This window comes from Talpa europaea (genome assembly GCF_964194135.1).
Source record: "Talpa europaea genome assembly, chromosome: 3".
Classification (NCBI taxonomy): domain Eukaryota; kingdom Metazoa; phylum Chordata; class Mammalia; order Eulipotyphla; family Talpidae; genus Talpa; species Talpa europaea.
The window spans coordinates 103,248,975-103,274,432 of record NC_140069.1 but is presented as its reverse complement, the minus strand read 5'-3'; the positions used below and the strand labels follow the sequence as shown (position 1 = coordinate 103,274,432).

The window sequence follows — 25,458 nt, the reverse complement described above, 5'->3', positions numbered from 1 at the left end:
GCCTGGTGTCCCCTGGTGGCCATGCTAAGCAACAGCGGCCTCTTCCAGATGGCAGCTGGGGGCTGTGGCTATAGCAAACCAGGCCCCTGACTCAGAGGGGCTGCAGACACGCCCATAGCTGGTGCTGGGGTCTTGGAGCTGGCAGACAGACCTTGAGATCATCTATTTCTGGATACTTGACCTGACCCAGGTCTCACATGATGGAGTGGACTGGAAGCAGAGGACACTCAGGACAAGGCCAGAGTGACCCCTGCTCTTGGCTAAGTTTTACGCACCCCTCACCCCCCATCCCCCACCCCCTGCCCCGCCACCGCTGTGCTTCTCCCTGACTGTTCTTTCGGGGCAGGAACAGTCTAGCATAAATCCAGGGGCTCTCAGACCTCAAAATGAATCCCAACAGACAGAATCCCTCATCCTCCTGGCTGGAGCTCTGTAGGGGTGCTGGCTGCCTGAAGCCACACAGGCCGGGCTGTGACTCAAGTTTGCATAGGCCCAGGGTTACAGTTCAACCTCTATTCAGGGTCAGAACTCAGCCTGCAATCTATTTCATATCAGTTGGACCAGGGTTGAGGCTCAGGCTGAAGGTCAAGGTCAGGGCTAAGTTTGGGTCTAGGCTAAGGTTCAGCCTCTAGCCAAAGTCAGGATCAGGAAGAGGACCAGAATCTGTGAAGTACCACTACTAAGTGATGTTTAGAGTCTCAGCTTCTGAGCAGCACATAAGTTACTGCTTTAAGGTGCTTAGATTGATCTGGTAGTCCCAAAGCAATTTTTCTGATGAACAGAAAATATGGCCCTGCAAGAGCACCTGCTAACTGGGAACAGGGTGGGGCAAGGCCAGGTATGGACAGGGGGCAGGAGGAAAGCTGGGCCTTAGCCAGGCAATGTAAGAACAATGTGACACTTTGTTTTCCTCCAACCAAAGAAGGTGCTTTGATTTGTGCATGGGTAACTCCTTTCTCTATAAACTTTAATCTGCACCACAGACTTTGCCCTCCTTTTCCAGGAGCAGGCTTTCTCCAGTCAGGTCTCAGTCTGGCCAGTCTCCCCCCAGAGCCGTGGACGAAGAGGCAGGGCCTGTGCCTGGTGTCCCAGGATGAGGTGGAGGCTGAGGAAGGGCACGCAGAGGCGGGGGTGGCGTGAGAAGGTGGGGTTTGTGTTCCAGAGCTCTGCCTGGGCTGCCCCGGGCCAGCAGTCAGCAGGGGGCAAGCAGTGCTGGCGAACTGCTCACAATAAATGGACTCTGCACGGGCAACAGCCTGATGAATCTCAGAAACCGAGCACAGAAAGAACATCCCATAAAACTGTCTACAGCATGCTGCCATTTGTATGAAGCTCAAAAGGAGGACACTAACAACAGATTAACGAACATACCTTCATGCATGATAACAAGTCATCTTTTACAGCAAAGGATAAAAACAGATTTGGGATGTCAGATCCACCTGAGGGGTCTCAGGGAAACCGGGAGTACCCAGAGCTACTTATAAGTCACTGGAAATGTCCTTGTTCTTGGCCTGAGTGATGACTTTATTGTATTATTAAACTTTACAACTGACTGATATAAAAATATTATGTATAATGTCTGATAAATATGATAAATACTGTTAGAGATAAGTATAACAAACACTTGTATAGAAGGTACTATGTGGCCAGCATGTTACCCACATGCGCACATGGGGTCCTCACACAGCCCAGTGTCACAGGTGAGGAAAGTGACATCACAGTCATTTGTTGGGATCACCCAGCTGCTAAAAAGACAGCTTAACCCAGGGGGTCTGATTCCAGAGCCCATGGCCTAAGCCACCCACCAAGCTCCATTATTCGTGCATAAATAACATGGTTTGGGGATGTCATAAAAATATAAAGTGCACGGGGAGAGCTGGGGAAAGAGAGTGCCATCCTCTTGCCTCCCCTTCCCCAGTTAAACCCTTCCCCTTTCTCTCCACACCCTCTTCTCTACCTCCCCAACCTCCCACCCCTCTCTTCCTGGGCTCCAAGCCCTGATGGCCAGCGCATTCCTTTGTGTGCTGCAGGCCTCTTGCAGAGAATAGCTGGGTCCAGCCTGAGAGACCTGTAAAGGGAGCAGCCCTGGTCCCTGCAGGGCGGGTCAGGGGGCGCGGGGGAGCTGGGTGGAGCTCCTCTGAGCCTGGAGCTGGGCAGGGGTGCCAGTTATCAGTTTTGACCTGAGGGGCTCTGCCTTTAGGCTTCAAGAGGGTGGTGAGTACAAGGAGGGGCTGGATGTCCCCCAAGACCTTCTCCCAGCTCTCCCAGGAGCTCCATCTTTGCCCTCCCCATTTGAACCAGCTCCACCCTACCAGTCCCCTTATTTATAAACCATATGTCCCTGTGTCCCTGCCTGCCCCTGCTGTTTGTCCAAAGTTTCAGCTGCTTCCCCTGATTACCAGAGAACCAGAGGTCCTGGGGAACTGGGAGGGTCCGGGGCAAGCGGAGTTCAGGGATGCTCGGCTGTGTCCCTCCCTCCGCTGGGGAACCTGCAGGACCCAAGGCACAGAACTTGCTCAAAAATCAGCTGTTCTCATTTAAAAGTTGATTTCTGTTGTCGCCACCAGGAGTAATTTCAGCCTGACCAAGACTCTCGAAGTCACTGAGGAAATTTAGACTCCCCAGCAGGGAAGCAGGTTTGCATGAAGCTTTCTTTGCCTCACAGTCCTGCCTTTCCGCCAAACTGCTATGGAAAAATAGAAAAAACTTGGGCCCAGGTCATGGCCGTGAATCCTGGCTCTGCCCTTTCTAGCTGCGCAACCTTGAAAAGATCACCTAACCCCTCTGAATTACAGTTTCTTCATCTATCAAATGTAAGCATTGTTTTGTTCACTACTCCATACCCAGGACGGAGCTTCACCTATAGCAGAAACTCAATAACTATTTCTTGAATGGCTAAGTGAACCCCAAACTATCTACTTATTTTTTGCCTATCAAGCAAAGGAATACATATGAAGTTCTTGCACAGTTTCAAACATACAGGGAAACAATGTAAATGGGGGTTCCCGGGCCTCTCACTAAATACTTTGAGGGCTCCAGCCCCTCTTCTGACTCCAGGATAGGTTCTATGGTTTCCAAAGCTCAGACACATCCCAAAACTCATAGGTATCTAGAGTCCTGAGCCTATGAGCCTGCTCAGAACACCCAGCCAACCTCCTCCCCAGCCTGTGCTCCCCACCTCTCTGCTTGCACAGTGGTCCTCCCGGTGCCTGGAGAAACAGCACCTCTGGCTGCCCCTCAGGCTCCATCCGGCAGGACCTGCATCCCGTGGGTGTGCCTTCCACCTTTTCTCTCTTCTCCTTGGCTAAGTGGCTCTTTTTCTCATTCCTTTAACCCGGGGTGGGGGGCACCAGCGAGCAAGCTGAGACAACTGTGCTGGGGGCAAGTGAGCCTTGTAATCATGTCTGGAGCACCCACTGTACACAGGAAAGCCTGGGGGCTCTACAGGCCTTTGAAGAAACAGGTTATGACTGCCTGTCCCATAGGGACAGGGAAAATTCAAAATACAGTGTGACTCCAGGAAAAGGCTACCAGTGATGGGGCCAGAACAAGTTCAGGGTAGCAAAAGGTGCTGGTCTTATCTCTAAGACTGCACCCGCAGGTGACTTGGGGCAGGTCCCATCCTCTCTGGACTCAGTTTCATAGCTTTATAGCATGGGGAAGGGAGTAGGAACATGGAGGTGTGGTGGACCCCCTATCACCCCCAAGGCTTCCTAGCATCTTCACACTTGGGGACCTGAGATTCCCATATAGACATGGCTGTCTCAGAACACCCAAGTGACCAGGGAGCTTTTACTCCAGGCTGCTCAGAGCCACCCATTCTTTATTCCACTCTCTCCTCGTCAATCAAGCCCCAGAACCTGCCATGTGGGGCCCACCAGCCATTAGAAGGGTAGGCAGTGACTTCAGAAATGGTCCCCCTGGGAGTGCTATGGCCTGAGAAGGGGCAACTCTGACTTCTCCCACAGTTGGGCTGAGGCGCCCAGATGGTGTTTCCACCTGGATAAGCCCGGAGGTGTGTGGAGTGAGGGCCAGGCCTGGGAGTGCTGCCACAGGCCTCTTCCTGTAGGCAAGTGGCCTGGGACTGGCTCCCAGCCAGGGTAACCAGGGCAGAGAGGGCTGGGATGATGGTGCCCCAGCCTTGGGGAGAGCACAGTGACGTCTGCAGGCCTACCTCCCAGGACTGTGTTCCAGGAAACTAAGTTTGGAGCAGGGTGCCCTGGTCTCATGTCACACAGGCACAGGCAAAATGGGAGAACAAGGTGACAGGAAGAGCAGATTCCCCAGCTCAGCATACTCCTGCTCTTCCAGAGCTGGACAGACCTAATCTTGGCCATGAGGGATATCGGTCTCCCTGAACAGCCTGGAGATTCTGAGAGTAGGCATGACGCCTCCATCTTTGTGTGAGTGAGCAAGCGCAGAGCCTGGGGTTGTCAGACCAGAGCAGCAGAGATATGAGCTGGGATGTAAATGATAAGACCCAAAGGTACGCATGGGAAGAAGCTTCTAACTGGGAGCCTTTCAAAGACTGTGGGATGAAGTTGTAGGCCTTTCTGGATTCTCAAATTCAACCCCCATTGTATGGATGGGAAAACAGAGGCCCAGAGAGAGAGGACTCATACAAGGTACCATAGAAAGTAGGTAGAAGAGCCAGGCCTAGAAGTCTGTGGTCCTAGTTCAGTCACCTGCGGGTCCTTCTGTTCTGGCTCAGCTTGGGCTCACTCTCAGCTTGTGCCACCTTTGCCCACAGCTCCCAGGGCTTGGCACGGACACCAGTACCAGCTGGTTCCACACAATGGGAAATCAGTCAATGATTCATGATGCCTCCTTTCAGATCTCTGCTGCATGTACTCAGGCTCTGTGCTGGACCCAGGACAAGGTCCCAGAGCGGCAGGACAGGGCAGGGCAAATATTAATCAGTGATGGGCCCAGAGGAAGAGTCCCTCCAAGGAGGAAGTTCCTCCTCATCCCTCACTCAGACTGTACTCAACCCTAGTCTTCCCTCTCTCATTCTCTTTCATTTACGTCTCAACCTTTATAGTCTTTCAGGCCTCCCTGGTAGCCTAGGGGTTAAGTCTCAGCACTATCACCACTATGGCCTGAATTCAACCTCCCCGGCCAGGGAGCTAGCCACATGGTGCAGCAGACCTCTCCTGTCTCATCCACTACTCCCCTTAGCAAGCAGTGTGTTGCAGTAGATCCGCCTGTTCTTCTCCCCACCCTCTCTCGTGAATCCTCTCACCTCCCACACCTCTAGCCTACACCCCAGTCCTTTTATGCAAAAAAAATCTTTGCAGTCTTTCTGTTGCTCTTGATAACTGGCTATTTCTATCTTTCTCCAAATATGTTTCCTCTCCACTCCCCAGCCCACTAACACACTCCCTTTAACTGCCCCCCTCAGCACCCTTCCTCTGAAATCAGAACTTCTCTTTCCCCCCTCTTTCCTCACACCTGCTCTCAGGAGAGGTTTTAATAAACTAAGTCACTCTGAGGTTTAAATAGGGGAATCTTAAAGTCCAATATTTACAATGTGTTCTATGGAAAAACGGTTCTCCAAAGCAATAATATGAGTTACTGCCAAAGAAAGATCTGTGGACAAATAAATTTGGAGAACCCTCACTCAAATAAGTGAGATATTTGTTTGGGGAGGAGCTTTTTGTTTGTTAGGCATTTTGCAGGACTTACCAGAGTCTTTAATATGGTGAATCTCCCAAAAGATGATCTGGCTACCAAATTTCATCTGTGAAAGCCCGTCTGCAGCTCCCAAAGCTGGGGCTCTCATTCTGCAAGGCCCACTGAGTTCAGGTGACCCCCCGTCAGCCCATCACTCGGGTGTTGATCAAGCACACAATGGCACCAATTGGTAAAATCCCATGACTGCTAAACTCTATTTTAAATCTAACTCCCTGGGATTGCGTAAAATCTTGAGGGCAGTGTGACCTGGCTTCATATTTAGGAAGAAGGAAGAAAACAGACAGGGAAGTGGGAGCCCTCAGAATGTTCTGGAACTGAAGCTAGGGGCCCCATAGAAGCATTCCTGAGCTTGTTGTCTCTGGGCCCCTACATTCCTGGAGGCAGATGCAGCTGCTCCTCCCAACCCTGGAGGTCACTGCCAGCAGCAGAAATTCTTGGAGTTCGTCTCGGATGGAAGGTGCCACTGACCCATCGGTCACGATCCAGGAGCATCAGCTGCTCCCGGGAACTTCACAAACAGTTTAACAGAGTCATTCTTAAACAGGGCCCAGGAATCCTGCGGGTGTGGGGCAGAGACACCTCTTCGAGTCTGCAGAGAAGCTGAAAGAACGATGGAGGGGCTAAAGTGAGGCAGGTGCCAGATGGGCAAGAGCAAGAGCTGGGAAGTTCCTGCATGTTCATGTCTTTCTTTCTGAGACCCAGAAATGGTGAACGTGCCAAATGCTAGAACAGGAAGTCACAAATGCTAACTTCAGAGTTGTAGATGAAAGCTTGTTGGATGGCTGAAATTAAGGGGACACATGCCCAGTAAGTCCAGAGAGGCTACCTCCAGAACCAGCCTCGGCCAAAATTGGATGGAGATAGAAACCAGCTCCATTCTCCCCACACCTTCCTGAACACAGAACTCACCTCCAGTGCTGACCACAGAGGAAGGGCAGCTGAGGAAGCATGACACGTGAAAATCAAGCATTTTTGCCAGCACCTTTATCAAATGTGGAATTTATTGTGCATTTTTCAATGAAAAAAAATTCTCACTTAAAAAAAATCAACATCTCATGTGCAATGTGTGCAAACAAGGAGACTTGGTTTTGTGAGGGAGGAAAAGGAACCTCGCCTTCACCAGACTTGTTTAGGTTTTCTATTTGCATTCCATAAGTTGCATTATGGAAAATGTTAGGTTTTCAAAAAAAGAAAAAGAAAGCTCTTGTTAAATCAGGTTAAATCTTGTTAAATCTTGGTCATTTTGGGGAATGTTTGAGAAGGCTGTGAATGCTGGACTCCCATCCTTAAAACTTTCTCATCTTTATTAATTTGAGATTTGCTTTTTTTGATTGGACTCACTCTCTTTCATATTTCTCTCCCCAAAACAACATTTTTCTTCCTCTAACTTATAGACAACTCTGCTTAATTAGTAGCTTCTTCTGCCACTTTCCCTTAATGAAATCAAGTCATGTTAGCTTCTTAGACTAATGGGCTCCCCAGAAGGGCAGACTAACTATACACAAACCAGGGGTAGCACACAGTGAGGGCTTCCATAGGAACCCCGCGGTAGGCAGCGGGCAGTGCTCCAGTCCTAGCCACTGGCTAGCAGAGTCCTGAACCTTTGTACTTACCAGTCATGCACTGGCATTCCCGGGAGGGACAATCATTGGAAGTTTCTTAGTACATATCAGAGGAGAGCTCCAAATATAGTGTTATAGGAGTATGTTCTTTCCCAATGCGCGCGCGTGCGCGCGCACTCATACACACACACACACACACACACACACACACTACTTTTTCTAACTTGGACCTTAATGGATGGAATAGATAGTTGATAGGTAGGTAGGTAGGTAAGTAGGTAGGTAGAGAGCTAGATACTTTATTTCCCACCCAGAGGTGATAAGCAAAATATTTAACTTGTGTGACAAGGGTTCCAAAAACCCACCAGACCACCCCACAACTATAGGTCTGAACCAGGCTGGAGGAACCCCCTGCTGACAGGGCCGACCCTTTAAGTGCTGGGCTGTAGAGGGGTCCAGACTGAGCAGAATCAGGGAAGTCAGACAGTGTGGGTGCTGGGGTACAGTGGGGATGGGGAGGGATTTGAAGAGTTCAGAACAAATGGACTATTTTAGTATTTTAAAAATAGATGAGACCATTCTAACCTGTACGGCGGCTGCAGATCATATGCGCCCTCAGCCCATTCCCCATTGATACACTGGAAAGACGAGAAATAAAAACAAAATCCTATATGCAGAGAGTGTAATTTTATGGAAGTCAAGCAGTATCACCCAAGGAGGATGATATCACTGGGTACCCTCCACATAGGCCTATCTTCCCACTGGGCCTGGTGGTAGTCACTGTCCCTTTAGGGTTGGGAATGATAACTATGTAGCCAAGGATCTCACCTGCCTTTCCTGCTCCAGAATTGCCCCTTTGGGCCCTAAGTTCATTAAATATCACCATCTGTGGGTCTCAGAGTGTCCCTCCTCCCCCACACCAGTTCCAAGCAAATTCCTCTCATCCTCCTCATTGTATTCTAAACCTAAAGCAAACAAGGCGTCATGCCCAGCAGTTAATCCATAAAACATTAATCACTATCCCCCTCCTTGAGAGGCTCCTGACTGGTGAAGGTATGACCTACAGGAGGGATGGAAAAATCCTAATGAGGCAGCTCGTGCCTGGCCACACCATGGGCGGGACCCCTGGCACCAGTCCCTTCAGTGTTTTTCCAGACTGGGTCCTCCTGGCTTTGGTGCCAAGGATATTGGGGGCCCAAAAGGTAGAGAACCTTCCCTGCATCTACCGAAAAGTTGCCATGGTCCTTGGGGCCAAATGGCAAATGGCTGACTTGAGTCACCTAGGCCTCTGCGTTTGGGCCTCTAGAGTCCACGGGCTTTGAGAAAGTTCACGAAGCTGAAGTCAGAGCCAGAGTCATGGGCCTGAGACTTCCCTGCATCTATGTTTGACTCGTTGACTGACCCCAGTGCAGGGCAGCTTCAAAAATCGATTCTCATGCCTCCCTGGTGGCGCAAGGGGTTAAAATGCAACCTATGAAGCTGTCCGCAGCCACTGCAGCGCGAGTTCAATCCCAGGCCAGGGAGCTTCCCACATGGCACAGCAGACCTCTCCTGACTCACCCACTGCTCCCCTCAGCAGTGTATTTCAGTCAATCTGCCTGTTCTGCTCCCCACTTTGGTGAGCACTCTCACCCACCACACACACACTTCTGGCCTGTACCCCAGTTCTTATATGCATAAATAAATAAATCTTTAAAAAAAAATCAATTCTCTCACAGGCTTCTCAGCACCTCTCCAGGATCTGGAAAGAGGAATCACCTTGATCCTGAATGAAAAAGAGGGCTATCAAAAGGGAAATAAGGTCTCTGTGGATTCCAAATCCTAGATGCTTAGAAACCCAGGACCATCCAGCTCTGCCAGAGGTCATGCATTTGGATGGTTAAAAGGCAAACACTCAGGCTGATGCAAACATTCTTCACGGAACTCTGGCTGATGTACCCTTAAAGGGCGTTGGGGAATTGTTATGATCTGGCCCAGGGATCCTAGGAGGCCTCAAACAGGTGGAGCAATTGTGGAATGGTGACTTTTTATTCCTGTGAGATTAATGGAGAGACAAATATTCTAGGATTCAGAGGTTGTTCGATTACATCCTGTTTCCTTGTGGGCCAAGTGAGGAGGGCGTGGCCTTCCAGACCAGCAGAAAGCCTCAGAACCCTGGGGGACACCGCAGGAGGAAGTGGTCTGTTCTCTGGGAGACTCAGCCAGAAAGGGTAAAAGGTGCCCAAAGCATCTCACCTGTGCATGTGCGCGAATGCTCAGCAGCTTGGTTAAAACCGTTGAGTCATGGAAGCTTCCAGGAAAATTACTCTCTCTATTGAAGTCCACTGAACAAAACAGATAAGGGCTCTGGTTGCTCTAGAAGCCCTACTCCAGTTCTTATTTCCCCAAAACCTCTTTTCTGCGCTGGAAAAGATGGATAATGAGCAAAGCAGAGCTGGGGATGGCCCTTGATAAACTGACCATCTGAAGCACTGGAAGGGCTGGGAGAGGGATCTTGAGCAGCCTGGCCTCCGAATTTTTCCTGCAGGCCTGAATGGATATGAGACCCCTTTGTGGTACATTGTTACCTCTTGAGGTGCAGCTGTGCCCTCTGCATTTCATACACTGTGATGGGAGTGGACAACTTCTGAATGAGAAAGTTTATCAGATATTTCCTTCCAGATACCGGAGCAGTCAGGCCTGGAGGGCACTGGGGAAGCTGGGCAGGACAGGCCTGGGGAGCAACTGGAGCTAGGTGGTAACAATGTGTCTCAAGGAAACACCATGTGCAGCTTGCCCCAGAATAAGGGCTCTGGAGGCCCTTGTCCTGGCACTAGAGGCCCCTCTGTTAGCCCTTCTTTCTCCCCTACCTCCTCCTTTTGCTCATTATTGTCTGGACAGAGGAAGCCTGTCTGCCAGGCTGGCCCACAGTTAAACATACTAAAGGTCATGACCAATGGGCCAGGATCACATGGTGGACAAGGCCCCTTGCCACCAATCTTTGAAGCCATATAGAATAGGTTCAAATCTCAATTCTACCACCAACCAGCTGTGTGACTTCGGGCAAATCATTTCATCTTCAGGGACCTCAGTATCCTCTATAAATTGGGACAGTCCGCTCTAATTCCAAGGATGTTGTAAAGGTTAGAAAGGCTTTATGTGAAGTCCTCATACATTACTACATGTGCTCAAGAAATACCAGCTCCCTGACCTGTTCAGTCCCTCCTCTTGGCATTAGGATTCTGAAAGTTATAATTAATCAGTCAGTCAGAAAGGCTCTGTCCTGCAATGGCTGTGGGTGGTAAAGGAAGAGCAGGGTCTGAGGTGGGGATGACTGGGGGCCAAGGTAGGGGCTGAGAGGGCTTCAGATGTGGGCCGGTGGGACATGATAAAGAGAAAAGCCGAGGAAGGCTGTGAGGGAGAGGCCCACACGGACTCAGGGCGGAGCTGAGCCACTGGTGCACTGGTCTGAGTGCACCAGCTGAGTGCACTGGTCTGGGCCACCGCTGACCCTCACTCTCCCATCCCTATGCCTGTCCACAGCCTGGGGGCTGCAGGGGCAGTGTTTGTGGGCAGACAGCTGAGGTGACACAGTGCATGCTGGGCCAGAAAGCCCGTTCTGACAGCACTTACTCTGCCTTCACTGGGTGACCTGGTCCCTGACCATTTGCAGGCCCAGGAATCATGTCTCTCAGCAACTGTGTTGGGGGAGTGAGGACCAAACATCCCAGACACCCCTTCTTGTTCTGTCCAGACCCATGGCCACATCTGTTCAAGTGACCTGGTGAAATTTCTAGACTGATTGTTCTAAGAACCCCCTAGACTGGGCCTCCCTGGATGATACAGGTCTGCTCATAGCCTATTTCCTATCATGGAATATTCAGTGTGCCAATAGATAATAGTTGTCCCCATTTTCAGAAACTAGCTCGAAGTGTGTGTACTTGGTTGGGGGTGGATAATCTCAGTGTCCAAACTTGTCTTGTCTTTGACTTTGGTCTCCAGCATCCATCTCCCCTCCTTTGGGGGCTAATATGCTCTTTCCCTCTTAGCCACTGCAGGATGCTTCATGAGCCAGCTGAGCATCACTTGTGCCCAGCACTAAACCTCTCAGCTCTCATGGATGAGTTTGTCTCCTCCACCAGGCAGAGCTCTATAGACAGAGCTTGTGGCCCCAGGATCTGGCACAGGCATGGGTGGGGTCAGAAATGAGTGTGAAAGGACAGGGGAAAGATACTTGGTCCTCCTCTGAGGAGGGCAGAGGGACTAACAGGACTGTCAAACCTCAATCCTGTTTCCTCCCTCTCCTGCTCCAGAATTAAAAATGACTCCCACTACCCCATTTAAACTGCTCAGAATACTTATCCCTCTCTTTGACCCCATTCCACTGGGCCCCAAAAGTGTCCTTATTAGGGACAGGAACCTGTAGCCCTCAAAGGAGTTCTGGAATGAGTTGGTGTCCACCCCCTGAGACCAGGAATCCTGGAGGTGGGGGGAGCAGGCAATGGGTGCCCCTCAGTCTGGGTCCCCAGGAAGGACCCTGATCTCTCAGACCCAGAGATCCCTGTGAAGATGGTATGCCAAAAAGAAAAGCAATACAGGGAGCCTGTATGACCTTACAAGTCATTTTCCTTTATTTCTTAACATATAATGAAATTCCAATTCCAAAAGAGACATATATGCAGAGCAGAGAGAAGCAGGGTCCTGGTACACAGCAGCCGGCATGGGGTCGGTGGGGAGCAGAGCTGCATCCCTCTCCCTCCAGCACGACCCCGACCCCTCCTAGTCCCTGGTCACTGCCCAGGAAAAACATTCAGAAGCTGGGAATGAGAGGAGTCAGTCTCACGGCCCAAGGTGCAGCCAGAGACATGACCTTGGCCACAAGGCCTGGCCAAATCATTATCTAGCTGTGGAGCCGTGGGCCTCAGTTTCCTTATCTATAAAATGGACTAGAAGTCCCTGGTAGAGAATGGAGAAGAGAGTGTGCAGATGTCATGATAGGTCAGTGACAGTCAAGAGCCTCCTGATCTCCTCGCTGCCTCTAGATACCTGCAACTGTGTCTCTCAGTTTTCATCACCACGGTGGCTCTGGCCCAGGGGGTACCTGCTCCAGCCATGGTGGAATTGATGGGCTCTAGATAGCAGCCTCCAAACAGACTCTGCTCTGAACTGTCCTTGGGACATGGCAGTAGCTACATCACAGGTCAAGGCCAACTCTTCCCTCCAGGTAAATGAGAAAAGGCTAGGTATGGCCTGGGGTCACATGGGGAGCCTGCAGTTCACCCAGTCACCACAAATGCCTCAATCAGGAATAAGGGGGAAATCTGCTGCTTCTCCCCTCTCAGGATCAGCTGGGGATGTGGAAATCCCCCAAGGGGTCCAGCAAATATGTCCACTTCCCTGGGCAGAGCTGCAGCAGGGTCACTTGTGTTCAGGCTTGGGACTTCAGACAACTAACTGCCATTAATAAACACACCCCTGGATCATGGTGACCTGCGTCTACACGGACAGGAGGAAGTGGAGAACTGAGTAATGAGCAAGGTGATGCAGTAATAAGAGGAAAAGACCAAATAAAAGTGAATAGAGCAACAATGTACACCTTCTTCATCCTCTAGATGACCTTCATTCTGCAACAGGAGACCCCGACCTGTGAAGCCACTGCAAGGGGATCAGCCCTGCTCCCCCGGTTCAGGAAATGTCAATGACTGAACTGTCTGTTGCTCTCTGCTCTGTAACATGTGTGCTGTGTTCAGCCATATATCTGGGGAAAGACCCAGGCAGCTGGAAAAAGCACGTTGGTCTGGTCCACGTCTTCCAGAACCCGAGGTGTAGCTAGCTTACAGAATCATAGAGAGGGGCCTCCGGCCCACATAGCTTTCCCTTGTCCCTGCCTCTTTATGGATGGGGGGCACTAAGGCCAGAAGCTACGGCAGCCCAAGGCCATGTAGCAAGTCCAAGGTGGGGAGGCCCAGTTGTCCTCTGAGGGGACAACTACAAGGGCGAATCTTATCTGCCACTTGCCTTATCACTGCACTTCCTGGATTCTCTTCCCCTCAAAGCGCCCTTAAGGGCAAAGTGCGTGTCATTAGAAAGAGGGGTCACACCCATGGGCACAAAGCAATAGTGGTGGAACCCCAGGCACCTGCGGCAGGTGGGTTGGTGAGCAACTTTGGGATGAGGGGGGACTTTCTGGCATATCTCCCGTCACACTCTGAGGGGACAACTTAGCAGGGGTCCCTCTCTTTCACCTCCTCTGTGACTTCAAGGGAGTGGGTGATTGGTAAATCTTGGTCCCCAGGAAGCCCTAAGGCCAGGAAACAGAGAAAGAGAAAGAAAGTGATAGAAATAGTCCCAAGTCAGGCTTGACCTCACGGGTCCTGCGGATCTTTGGGAAGTGACTTTGGCCAGCTTGTCAGAGTGTCTACAATATGGATTTCACCCTTCCCCCCCTCTGCCCTCCCCTGCCCCCCACCCCCCACGTGGATGCCCAGGGCCAGGCCCTCATCTATTTGGGCTTCATCTCCACCCTGGAGTTGACTTCGTCGGCATCCAGGTCGTACTCCTCCACCTGGCCGCTGGTCCACACCTTCACTCGGTCCGTGAGGTCGCTGCTGCGCGGGGCCAGGATGAAGTCATAGATGAGCACAGCCAGGGCTCCGCCGATGAGCGGCCCCACCCAGAAAACCTAGGACCAGAGCAGGCATGCTCAGAGAATGTCTGGCTGGAAGCCCCTCCCCTCAGCTCCCTGCCCACCGCCCCCTGGGATGGTTTCTCTCCCACAGATGCCTGGACAGAGGCAGACAGAATGTGACCCCAACATCCTGATTCCGGTGACTCCTAGAACTAGCCCAAGCCAGGACACTAGTACCGAACATCTCCTTGCCTTGGTGTAGCCCAGCTCCACATGGTCACACCAGTCCCTTCTTGAGGGGTGACCACTGCCCCCTCCCCAGCTTTGCAAGGGCCCCAGAGAGTCTAGTGTGATACAGGGTTGACCTGGAACAGAAACATCAACAGGAAGAACAGCTCAGTCCACTGAGCTCAGGGGTACCAAGGCCAAAGGACCCACATCCTCCCAGCAGCCTTTGGAGATTGGTAGATGCCACCACATCCCCCCTTTACAGTTCAGGAAACCCAGGTGCTGAGAAGCCAGCAACCTGTCCAAGGTCAGGCTGAACAGGAACCCGGCAGAGCCAGGATGTGGACGTCCCCCTCAACCAAGCTGCTGGGACAACCTGGGGTAGGTCTGAGCTGGGAGGACAGAGGCCTGGCCTAGGTGTGACCTCTAAATGGGTCCCTTCATCTCAAAACTCAGTTTCCCCATTTCCTTTGCCCTGACTGTTGCCCTGAGCTTCTCTGAGGGGAAAGGGAGCTGCAGGGTTGGGTGAGGCTAAAGCCTACCACCTCCTCCACAGGGCACCTGGATCGCCTTACCCAGTGGTCCTTGAAGTTGTGAGTGATCACCGAGGAGCCGAAGGACCGGGCAGGGTTGATGCCACAGCCGGTGTAGTCAATCTGGGAGAGGGAAGGGGCGAGTGGACAGAAACGGGAGCAGCCAAACACCAGAGATGGAGAAGAGAGAGACAATCAGACCCAGAAGGGAGCCTGACCTTAGAAGATGGTCAGGAGTTCCCTCTGCTTCCCTGTCCTGCTCAGGACCCGGCCCCAGCCCCCACTGCTGATCCCCTTACCCCACGGCATGAGCCCTGCCATGGTCACCCTGACCCACTGCCCACCCCTGCCCTTCCCACCCCTCCTGGGAAGGCCCCCCACTCACCGCCAGCAGATGTCCCAGGGCCACAGAGAAGCCGATGGCAAGGGGACCCGAGCCTCCAAGGTCACGCCGCCTGCGGTCGGTGGTGGCCAGCACACACAGCACCAGCTGCAGGGTGCCGATGATCTCGATGCCCAAGCCTTGGCCGGAGTTCACACCGGGAGCCAGCTGTTGGGAAGAGGGGTGGTGAGGTCCAGAAGGCAGGCTGTGACTGTGTCCTAAGGTTCCCAGGCCAGGTCACCAAAGGCCAGACCCTTAGCACCCTCAGACCCCTAGCTAGGTCCAGAGAGTGTTAGGGGGAAGTGATGTCCTGAGTTAATCCCATACAGGCTTTGTGGACTCCACCCCCACTCCAGACTAAAGCCATCAAGACTCTGGGAAAGACAAATCCCATCACCACCAAGGGAGGGTGGCTGGGACCTGAGGGTGGAGTTGGGCAGCCAGGTTGGATATAAAAAACCAAACACATGGGCCTTGGGCTCTCTCTGGCTCGCGATCGCTCGCCTCCCGGCTTCACCGCTCCTGGCTGGCGGCCAGCTCTCAGAGCGCCATTTTGGGATTCCTAATCGGCGGATCGGGTAGGACTCATTTAAAACTTTGTCTCCCACTTTTCTCCCAGAGCTGTACATTTCCCCACTTGCCCTTCCCTTTGTAAATAAACCTTTTATTAACCTTTCACGTGTGCCTGCAGTAGAGCATTAATAAGTCCTTTTAAGCGCACGGGTGAGGACCCACAGTCAGGCACCCCGTTTTGTATCGGGGTTGCTCTACAACAAGGACCCTATCTTCCTCCCAAGCTCAGCCCCTACTACCTGCCTAGACCTGCAGCTCTCTGCCTAAAGGACAGAGAAGCAAATGCGGGAAAGGCAGGGGAGAAGGGGAGTGTTAGGGGTGACCTACATCCAGCTACATCCAGGCCTGCATACCCTGGGGGTACCACTGCCTTAGGTGAGGATCAAGCCCCAGGCATGGGAGATGGTCAGGATACTCTTAGGAAAACAGAAGTAAATGGTGAGAGGACCTATCTGGAGGTATTGCTTCATACACCAAAAGTCCAGAACATTCCACCTCATCCCCTGGGGCATCTGAAACTCCCAGTACCGGGAAAGGTTTTCCTCAGTTGGCTGGCTCTCGCTCCCAGAGGCCCTCTCTCCTTTGCGCCTATCTCTGGGCTGCCTCCACCCGTTATCTTCTTCCCCACCTCTGACTCCTTCTCACCTCTGCATGTCTCTCCCTAGGTCTAGGGCTTCTCTCCCATCTCTTGGCCCTGCCCTGCCTGTCTACCTCCTGACCTGCCCCTCCCTCTCCCTGGCCACATCACCCCACCACCACCACCACCGGCTGGCTGCCTCTTGCTCCTGGGCCACTTTTAGAAACATGACTCATGGAAAAAAGAGAGAATGGGAGTTGCAGTGAGGTCACTGGAGCCCTCCCCCTGCAGCTGCACCAGGAAGCCCCCGCCCCAGGGAGCCCCTATATCTCATGTGGGGGGTCCCAGGGACGAGGTGTCTCCACACAGGAGAGTTGGGCCCTGCCAGAAAAGACCCACTTGCAAAGATGCCCGGATGTGGCCATGTAGGCAGCCAAACGACCACACAGATAGGGCTGCTATCGCCAAAGAAACTTGAATTTAAAGTCCCATCCTAAAGGTGAAGGTGTTTCCAAGGCTGAAGAGCATTTTTCAAAATCCTAGGAAAAAGGCACTCCTCCAGAGGTGTTCTCAACCACCCCCAAGGCCATCTTACAAGAACAATCCTCTTCCCGTCTTTTTGTGTAGCCCTGGGTCACAGGGAAAATGACTCACATCCCCTCCCCTGGTTGCAGCCCCAGTTCTGGGTCCTTCCTGGCCGACCCCAGAACTGTGGTCCCTCAGCCCTTGGAGCAATGCCCAGTCTTCTTCCCCTTCCAAGACGGGATTGTGGAGGAGGGCCCTGTGTTAATACCCTCATTCTCCTACTTATTGGCCTTTCCCTCTCTGGTCCTCAGTTTTCCCATCTGTAAAATAGATCTAATTTGCTTTGCCTAATCTCTAGAGTGAGTGGAGCTTCGAGGGGAATGGCAGCTGTCTAGGGCCTGTGGAAGGCCTGAAGAAGCAGCAGGAATCAGGATGGTGGTTGTGGCTTTGTTCTGGTTCTTTGTCATCTTACCCCAAGAATTGGGGGGCAGTAGAAGGGATATGGAGATGAGAGTGAGTCCTGCCTGGGCTCCACTTAGGTGAGGCTGGTGAGGCTGAAAAGCTTGCACCCACGCCCATCACCCTCACACCTGCTGTATCCTGTGTCTGAGTGCTTGGGGTGCTCAGGACTCCTCCCCCTGCTCTCCTCTTCTCTCCAGGGTCAGCCTAATTGCTAGCTGGCAGGAGTCCTAAAACCAGTACTTCCATGCTGATTTCTGCAGCCATCACTCTAGGTTGCTCCTGCCTCATACTCCTCCATTCATACCCTGTCCCTCTCACAGACCTGGTCTAAGAGAATTCATCTCCTCCCATGGTATTTAACAGGTCTGAGCATCCCAGCTCCTGCTTTTCATGCAAAGTGAGCAAGCTGGGGATCTGACACCAGGCCCAGAGCTCTGATTTCACGGGAAGAGAACAGTTGTCTGTCCTAGAAACTCCTGGATCCACCCCCTACCTGACTGTTCAGAGTCCTTAACTCAGAAAAAAAAGGGTTGGTATCCTGCTTCTTCTAATACCCACCACTACCACTTCCAGGAAGTCCCCCCTAGTTACATCAGTGAAGAGTGACTACCTCCCTCTTGACCACCAATGAACTTGAATTATTTATATCTGGAAAAACATGATAATTAGAAACTGGAAGGTGTAGTTAGAAGTCTCTTGTAACTTATGTCCAGGAAACATCAGGTAAAAATTCAAAACATATGTTACTTTTTACCAACCATTAAATTTCAAACAATTGTTTAAACAGGGCCAATCCTAGGTGTGGTCACTTATTATTGAAAAAGCACGTTTGTTTGCATATCCCTACATATTTCCGCCCAGTTCAGGTCACAAAATTCACTGATTAAGGCAAAAAAAAAAAAAAAAAAAAAAAAAAGAGTACATCAATTTTGTAAATACAGAGATAAACAACAGAATCCCATAATCTTAAGCACCAGAAAGATGCAATTTCTCTATTTTTGTATCAAGACAACTGAAGCCCACTCTCAAGCCAAATTCAGACCCCATGACCTTGAAGAAGGTTTTCTAGGACCCTGGCTGAAATCACCTCCCACCGTGTACTCACTAAACTGCCTGCAACTCTTCCAAGGAACTAAGCCTCCTGCCTCCTCTCTGGGGGCTCAGGCACCCCTGGCCTGGGAACATGAGTCCTTCCCATCATCCTGCCCAAATGTTGTAAGGGACACTTGCTTTGTGGTGACAGAATTGGTGGAGGATGCTAATTTTCTAGAACTCTCACACTTTCTAGAGGCAACCTGCCTCCAGGGAAGCTCTCTGGATCCAAAGCTGGCTTATTTGCTTTGCAGCTGGGAGGCCACAGACCGCATTAGTCTCTGTGAGTTTTCCAGAGAAGTCTGTGAAGGGGGCTGTGCAGTGATGGATGAGGAGGCAGAGGTCCAGGGGAGAGACCGTAAAGCCAGCATCCTTGCCTCAGGGTCACAGGCCAAGACACTGGTACTCACAAGCCCAGCCAAGGGACCTGGCTGTTCCTAACCTGAACTGGAGAGCTGGCAGAAGATGGCTTTCTAGCTGCCAGCATGTCCCAGGTGCCAGGAGGGTGCAGGTTGGCGTCTCAGGGAATGAGCCTCAAATCCTCCCTACTTCCTCTGCCAGGCTGGCCAGGTAACTTTCAAGGCCCAGCACTCTCAACTTGGCCAGGACATGCTGGTGCCCCACCCTCGGGGACCAGCAGGCTGCAGAGCCAAATGTGGCTGTGGCTCTGAAACTCTGCTCTCGAAGAACAGGTGATGGAAGATGTCAAAGCCTGTCCCACCCACCAGCCGCTTTCAAGACACAGCACTTGCAGTGGGGACACCTCAGTGGGCTCCCCCATGTCTCCCTGACTTGGCCAGTCACGTGTGCCTCTGACCTTGTGCACGTCTGTGTGTCTTTGTGGATGGTTGTCTGCAGTGTATATGGGTAGTCACATCTGTCCAAGCCTGATTCCCTGCTGTTCTTTTCCATTAGCCAATAAGAGGTTTGTCATAGAATAATTAAATGAAAAGTCTCAAACCGTCTGCGCCAAACAATACAGCCTAAAAATAAATAAATCTCAAAAAAATTGACAGAATTACAAGGAGAAGCTGATCAATCCACTACCAGAATGAAAGATTTTAACAACCCTTTCTTAGAAACTGGTGAAATGAGGCCATCAAAAAATACTCCTAGCACACAAATGACGAGCTTGATGAAAGGAAAATACAAAAAACTCCACATCCTGAAATCTGAGACCACTTACTCCCGTTCAGCCCATGTGGACATTCGGATGAACTGGCCATGCCCTGGCCAGATGCATCTCGGCCATCTCTGAGGACGGGTCTCGCAGGGGGTTTCTCACCAAGGGGGGCTCTGAGTGGTTTGTGGCCCTGGGCAGCCAGACTCTCTGTGTGTGGTGGCATTTCCAGGTGTGTCACCGTGTCCCTGTGTATTGCGTACCCACTCACAGGTGCCGTTGCCAGCAGGGGGTGGGGGTAAGGTGAAGGTGAAGGGAAGGAGCCCCCCTTGAGCAACAGAAGGAACAGCAGTTCTCAAAGGGCCCTTTATTTACTCCCATAAACCATTTCATCTTCCTGACAAGAAACAATACACAAAGCCACAGCTTCCTCCTTTTCTCCCTCCTTCTTTTCTTTACTTCAGGGCAGCCCCCAATTTCCTCCCAGGGGAGGGAAGTGGCTCCCCTGAGAAGCGCCCATCCCACCCTCCTGAGATCCCAGGGCCCGAGTAGACCCAGGCTAAAGAATGGGTCCCCATATGTCATGAGTCAGCCATGCATGTGTGTGAGTATATGTGTATGTTGGTGCAGCAGGAGCATGCTGGAGCAGCAGAAATCTCAAGGGCTGAGAGGCCAGAGGCTAGGGTGTGGTCTGGCTGTGCCATGATCCACTATGCAACCTCAAAAAGTGTCCACACCTCTTTGGGCCTCAGTTTCCTCATCACCAAAATGGAAGCCTTGGCCCGATTCTAGCTCCAGATATCTCTAGAGTTCCTTCCTGCCTGAGAGAGTCCTGCTCCTCTACACAAGGTCCATGGTCACCCTCCTGGCCAGGACCCTGAATACAGGATTCCCTCCCACGAGGGCTTCTGAACCTCCGGTTCGCCACATGGCACAAAACCAGTACAGGCCCTCAACCCGCCCTGCTGTTCCCAGTCAGATGCCTGCGGCGCCGTCTGCCTGCTGCCTCAGCTGGCTGGCCCTAGGACAGGACGCTCACTGACTCACAGCAGCCACTTCCCAATTGAAAAAAATCCTCTTTACACAGAACAGACATCTGCCTCTCCAGATTTCCTCATGGTGGATTTGAGACACTGAAAGAACAGCTAATGGGAATAGGACACTTCCAGTCTTTGCTGCCATCTTTTAAGTTGGGGTTTTCAGCCACAGGGTGTGCGCACCCCACTGGATTACAGTTCCTTGAGTGTGAGAAGGCAGTTCTCACTTAGCCCTCTGGAGGCCACATGGTCAAGAGACCGCTCTGGTCTCTGGGGGTGAGGCCCTGCCCGAGGGGACCTGGCCATACCTACAGGTGTGTGGGCTTAGCCCCCCACCATTCGGGAGATTCCAGACCATTAGTGCTCTGAGGGAACAGGGACCAGGGCCTGGGAGGCTCTGCAGCAAGAGCATAGGCCCCTTATGTCATGGGGATAGAAGTACACATGACGGGGAAAGCCTTGGGCTAATGCTGAAGGAACCCCTGCTGGGTGGGGACCTAGCAAAAGTGGGGAGCACTATCTGTCCTCCTAAGTCAGGGAGGCATTGGCATTGGCCTGCAGTGGGCATGGCATTGGCCTGCAATGAGCTAATGGCTCAAGATGTGAGGGGACTATACCCAGGAGGGGGCAGGGGCCAGCACAGGGCAAGTCCCTGCAGACTGAAGCACCCCAGCAGGCCCTGACCCTTATCAGAGCATCGCCATTCCAGAGGAGTTTTCCTAGGTGAGTCCTGGTTACGACCAGGTGTCCAGGTGGGCAACACGGGACTGGCGGGGCTGCTATAACAGGAGAAACAGCCTCAGAACTTTCCACGGTGTGGGAAGTCTCCACCACAAAGCTCCTGCCGCTCTGTGCCCTCACCCCCCCTATCTGGTTCTGGCTGGAAACAGTAATTATATGTCCCAGCTGTGGCACCACCACCCAGCCCCCACTCCTCCCTGCCAGCTGGGCTGGGCAGGGCCTTTGGAAAACCCTGGCTTCCCTTTCCCCAGCCTACCCCAAACACTGGAGGAGGCAGGAGGGGCCCTCAAACCTGGAAGCACTGAGGTACCAGAGGCTTGGGGAACCAGAGAAAGGGGGAGAGTTTAGGCCTGAGGTCAGGACCCTGATGCAGCAGATGAATCACTCCCAGGTGCTCAGGTCCTGAGCAAGAGCACAGGCCCCTTAGCCTGTGCTAAGATAAGCAAGGCTAAGATAAGACCCCCAAAGAGGGAGCCCTTGAGGGCTCAGGTCCCACCCAGTGCCCACTACAACAGTCAGACACTGAATCCTGAGCCCTCCCACCTTCCAGAGCCCCTCTTTTCAACAAGACACCCCACACCCCATGATTCCCAGACCACAATCTCCCATTGCCCCCTTGCCTTGCTCACTTGCTCTGCCTGGAAGCCCCTTCCTGGCAGAGTGTCCACATTCAGGCTCACGTGCCACCTTCCCCATGAAACCTCCCTGCCCCTCCCTAACCCTCAAGGTCAGGGTTGTTCTCCGACACCTCTTATCATACCTTCCTCCTGCCCCGTATCATGGGCAGCTGTGCCAGCGCCTGGTCTTATCTTGCCCGGGACTGTGGGCTACCCAGGGCAGGGAGCTGGCTGACTCAGTCTGAAACAGTCTCTGTCCTGTTTGCTGCACGTGCAGCAAAAGCCAGCAATGGCCAGGATGCCAGGTTCATGAGCATCTTCGACTTCCCATACCCAGCCACACCCTGTTCCAGGATGCAACCTAGGGCCACTCGGGAAAGCTCCCTGCGTGATGACACACGGGGTATGTTGCTGGCTGCAGTAGGGCCCCAACCTGAGGCAGGGACCAACTACACGTCTCACCCTTGGTCAAAATTGAGTTTGACTCTTAGAACTAGCTGAGATCCAACAGGCCGGAGGAGCCCCGTGTCCAATCCAGGGCGTATCCCGGCCCCTGATTCAGCGAGGAGAAAGTTGTCCTTGGGGGACACCCCCTGAGTCACCCCAACCACTTCCTGCCATTTCTTTCCCTATTTTTTTTCCTTTGGACGTCTCCACGACAACGACTTACTCCACCCCAGCTTGGGGCAGGGTGGGGCTTGGGGGCCAAGGGACTGTGGAAGCCTCCCCCAGGGCCTGGAGGAAAAAGTGTGTCACCTGCGGTGTATACACGTCCCTGCCCCTCTTGAAGCCACTTCAGATCCCAGGTGCAGCGTCTGACAGGGGCTCTTGGCAAGGACAACTTCTCCATTTCTTGGCCCAGAACTTGTGCTTCTGGACCTCAAACATGCATCGTGTGTGCAGGGCAATGCCCGCCCCCCCCCCAACCCCGCCACACACACACAACACATAGTGCCTTATGTTCAGCATGGCCCGTGGGTTCCTCTTAGCTAACCCTCCTGGGAAGGGTGATAAACTCAAGTCAACAAAGTCCTGGTGGTTTGGGCGTGGCCAAGAGATATCAAGAGACCTGTGCCCCCTCTTGAACCTCAGGGTGCTCAGTGCCAAGGAAACTCAAGTTAGTAGACAACAGCACTTGAACCTAGCGTGTCTGCCTCCCAGACTGGGGCTGGGCCCTGCACTAGGCTGCCCACCTTTTCTCATTTGTAGTCTGCCCAGCCCAACTATCAGGGTGATGCTGGAATATGGAAGTCAGAGAAGGGGAAGGGCAGCTGAGCACGGTGTGCAGATCAACATAGCACCAAAGGGGCAGCGGTGCGGAGTTAGAGCTCAGTATCCACCTTGTGCAGGAGAGTGGAGAGGGGGCCAGGAGGCCTGGAGCTTCTACCTGCTCACCCTCCCCTGTGACACCCAGTCAAGCTCCAGGGTACCCTTGCCCCTACGCAGAGGGCACTCGTTGAGGTCACCTGGCTCTAGACCTTCCCTCTGGAAACACTGAGACTTGGAAGGACCTGGCCTGCTAGAGCATGTCCCTTACAACCATGGTCTCCACGTCTTCCTGACTAAAGTCTAAACTCCAGGCTGCAGGGCTAATCTTCAATCTTGGGCCCCATGTGGTTGGCTCTACCAGGAGGCTGGGCGAGGCATCACTGTGACACAAGAAGTGCTAATCCTCCTGTGGCAGGGTTGTGCCCTCTGCCCTCTGACCAGACCTTACAAGCTTCCCCTAAGCATCATCACAACCTGAACTCTGGCTGGGAAACAAGGGCCCAGTTGCTATCATCACCCACTGCCCTCTCTGAGGAGCCCTCAGCTGGCTCCCTCACTGTCCCCATGCCAGCCTGCCCTGCCCAGGATCCTGCCTGCTTCATGACTCCACATTTGATCCCTCCCCTGCTCCTTGGTCTCTCTCCACTGCAAGGGCACCCCTCCTGCATGCCAAGCTTGAGACGGGTTCTCAGGCCAAATTCCCCTCCTGCTGTGGGCCAAGCCAGGTCTAAGTTTGCACTTGGCTGAGGGGCTGGAAAAGCCCAGGTCTGTGACAGCAGGCAACTACCGCCAACAGCCAATTAGCTGTGCTGAGCGGCCGGGAGGAATTCTTTTCAGTAGCTGCCACCCAGTCACCGACATAGTGCCCCCAGCCCAGACCCCACTTAGGCGGAACAGTGGGCATATGCAGGTACACATTCGCCTCTCCCACACGCTCACACGGCTGCACATGTGCCCCCAGACACACTTTCAGAAGCAGACACACAGGAGCGCACTGCTTGCACAGCCTCAGAGACCCATGCCCGTATCCACACGCTCACACCCCTTCACACACCCAAACACATTGCCACACCTCTCAGTGCTGGTGATGAGGAGTGGAGTCCGGCAGCAGGAGAGCTGTCAGCCTCTCCCCCCACTCCCTCCCCACACACACTGTGATCCAGGAAAGCCACCTGCAAAAGCCCAGTGTTGTACCCCTATCTTTGTCTTGTCCCTGGAGGCAGAGGAGTTGCAGGGGCTTTTTCCTTGAAGGCAATTTGCTCGGGGACCTGCATGAGTATGGGGGTTTCCTGGAACCCTGGGTGGACTCCCCTTATGGCAGTCCTGTTCACACCCTCCAGAACCAGCTGCACACAGGCTGCCTGGGGATACTGGGCAGAGTTTCCCCAGGGTCCAAGCTACAGGAGGAGGGAGCTGGCTGCACAGGCAGAGCTGAGGGGTGGGGAAAGCCGAGAAACTACAGCAAGAGGTGAACAACTGCTAGTCAAGTGTCTGCGGCCCCCAGAGGTTATTCCCCACAACAGATGCCCACGGGGGACACTGGCAATTCTATTATTCTCCAGGTCTCAGCTTCCCACAGTGCCTGGCAAAAAGCAGGCTCTGGGCTGCAGGCATAGCTGAGCTCCAAGCCCAGCTCCTCACGACCTCCAGCAACCTCTGGGTTCCCTCGGTTCCTCGGTATCCCCATCTGCACAATGGGTGGAGGATGAGACAGGTGACTGAGCACCGTCCGCAGTCCCCCAAGCCTGGACCAATGCACTCACCTCGTTGCGGCCGAGTGAGTTTTCAGGCAGGGCGGAGGTGATGCCCGAGAGGATGGCAGTGCCCACGATGGCCCCTACGCACTGGGCGACGATGTACAGGACGGCCCGGAGGATGCTGATCTGACAGCTGAGCAGCAGCCCCAGCGTGACAGCAGGGTTGAGGTGGGCACCACTGATGTGGCCCACACTCTGGGCCAGTGTGGCGATGCTCAGCCCAAAGGCCAGTGACACCTTGACATTATCCTGGGACGCACCTGCCGTCTGGTTGTTCTTCACTGGGTACTGGAAGCCCAGGGCAGAACCGATGCTGATGAAGACGAAGAGGATCATGGCCAGGAACTCGGCCACCACGGCCCTCCAGAAGATCTTCTTCTTGAACTCGCTGGCCATGCTGGCAGGGGGCTTGGCTTGAGACCGCTGCCTGGTGCCTGACTCCCTCCAAGAGCTGAGCCACAGTCCGGGCTGGGCCTATTTATAGGGCCCTGGGGGGAAGAGAGGAGGGGGGAGCACAAAGGGAGGAAGGCCTCTCCTTGCTCCTGGCCCGCCCCACACGCACGGGCCTCCTCTCAGCGATGGATGCAGACACAGCTCTGCTGTCCGCCTGCCAACTTTTTTCCCTTCCTCCTCTCCCCCCTCCCTCCCTCCGCCCTCAGCCCTGCCCAGCCCGAGGAGGCAG

General features: G+C 53.1%; 1 protein-coding gene across 1 annotated transcript; it reads right to left on the bottom strand.

Annotated features, from left to right (window-relative positions):
• Positions 1-13,737: 13,737 nt before the first annotated feature.
• On the bottom strand, positions 13,738-25,172 carry AQP1 (aquaporin 1 (Colton blood group); the record flags this gene model as incomplete). The annotated part of the gene is made up of 4 exons (XM_084229317.1): positions 13,738-13,917; positions 14,667-14,747; positions 15,010-15,174; positions 24,783-25,172. 4 exons carry the CDS (start codon positions 25,170-25,172, stop codon positions 13,738-13,740), a joined length of 816 nt encoding a protein of 271 aa, XP_084085443.1.
• Positions 25,173-25,458: the final 286 nt, after the last annotated feature.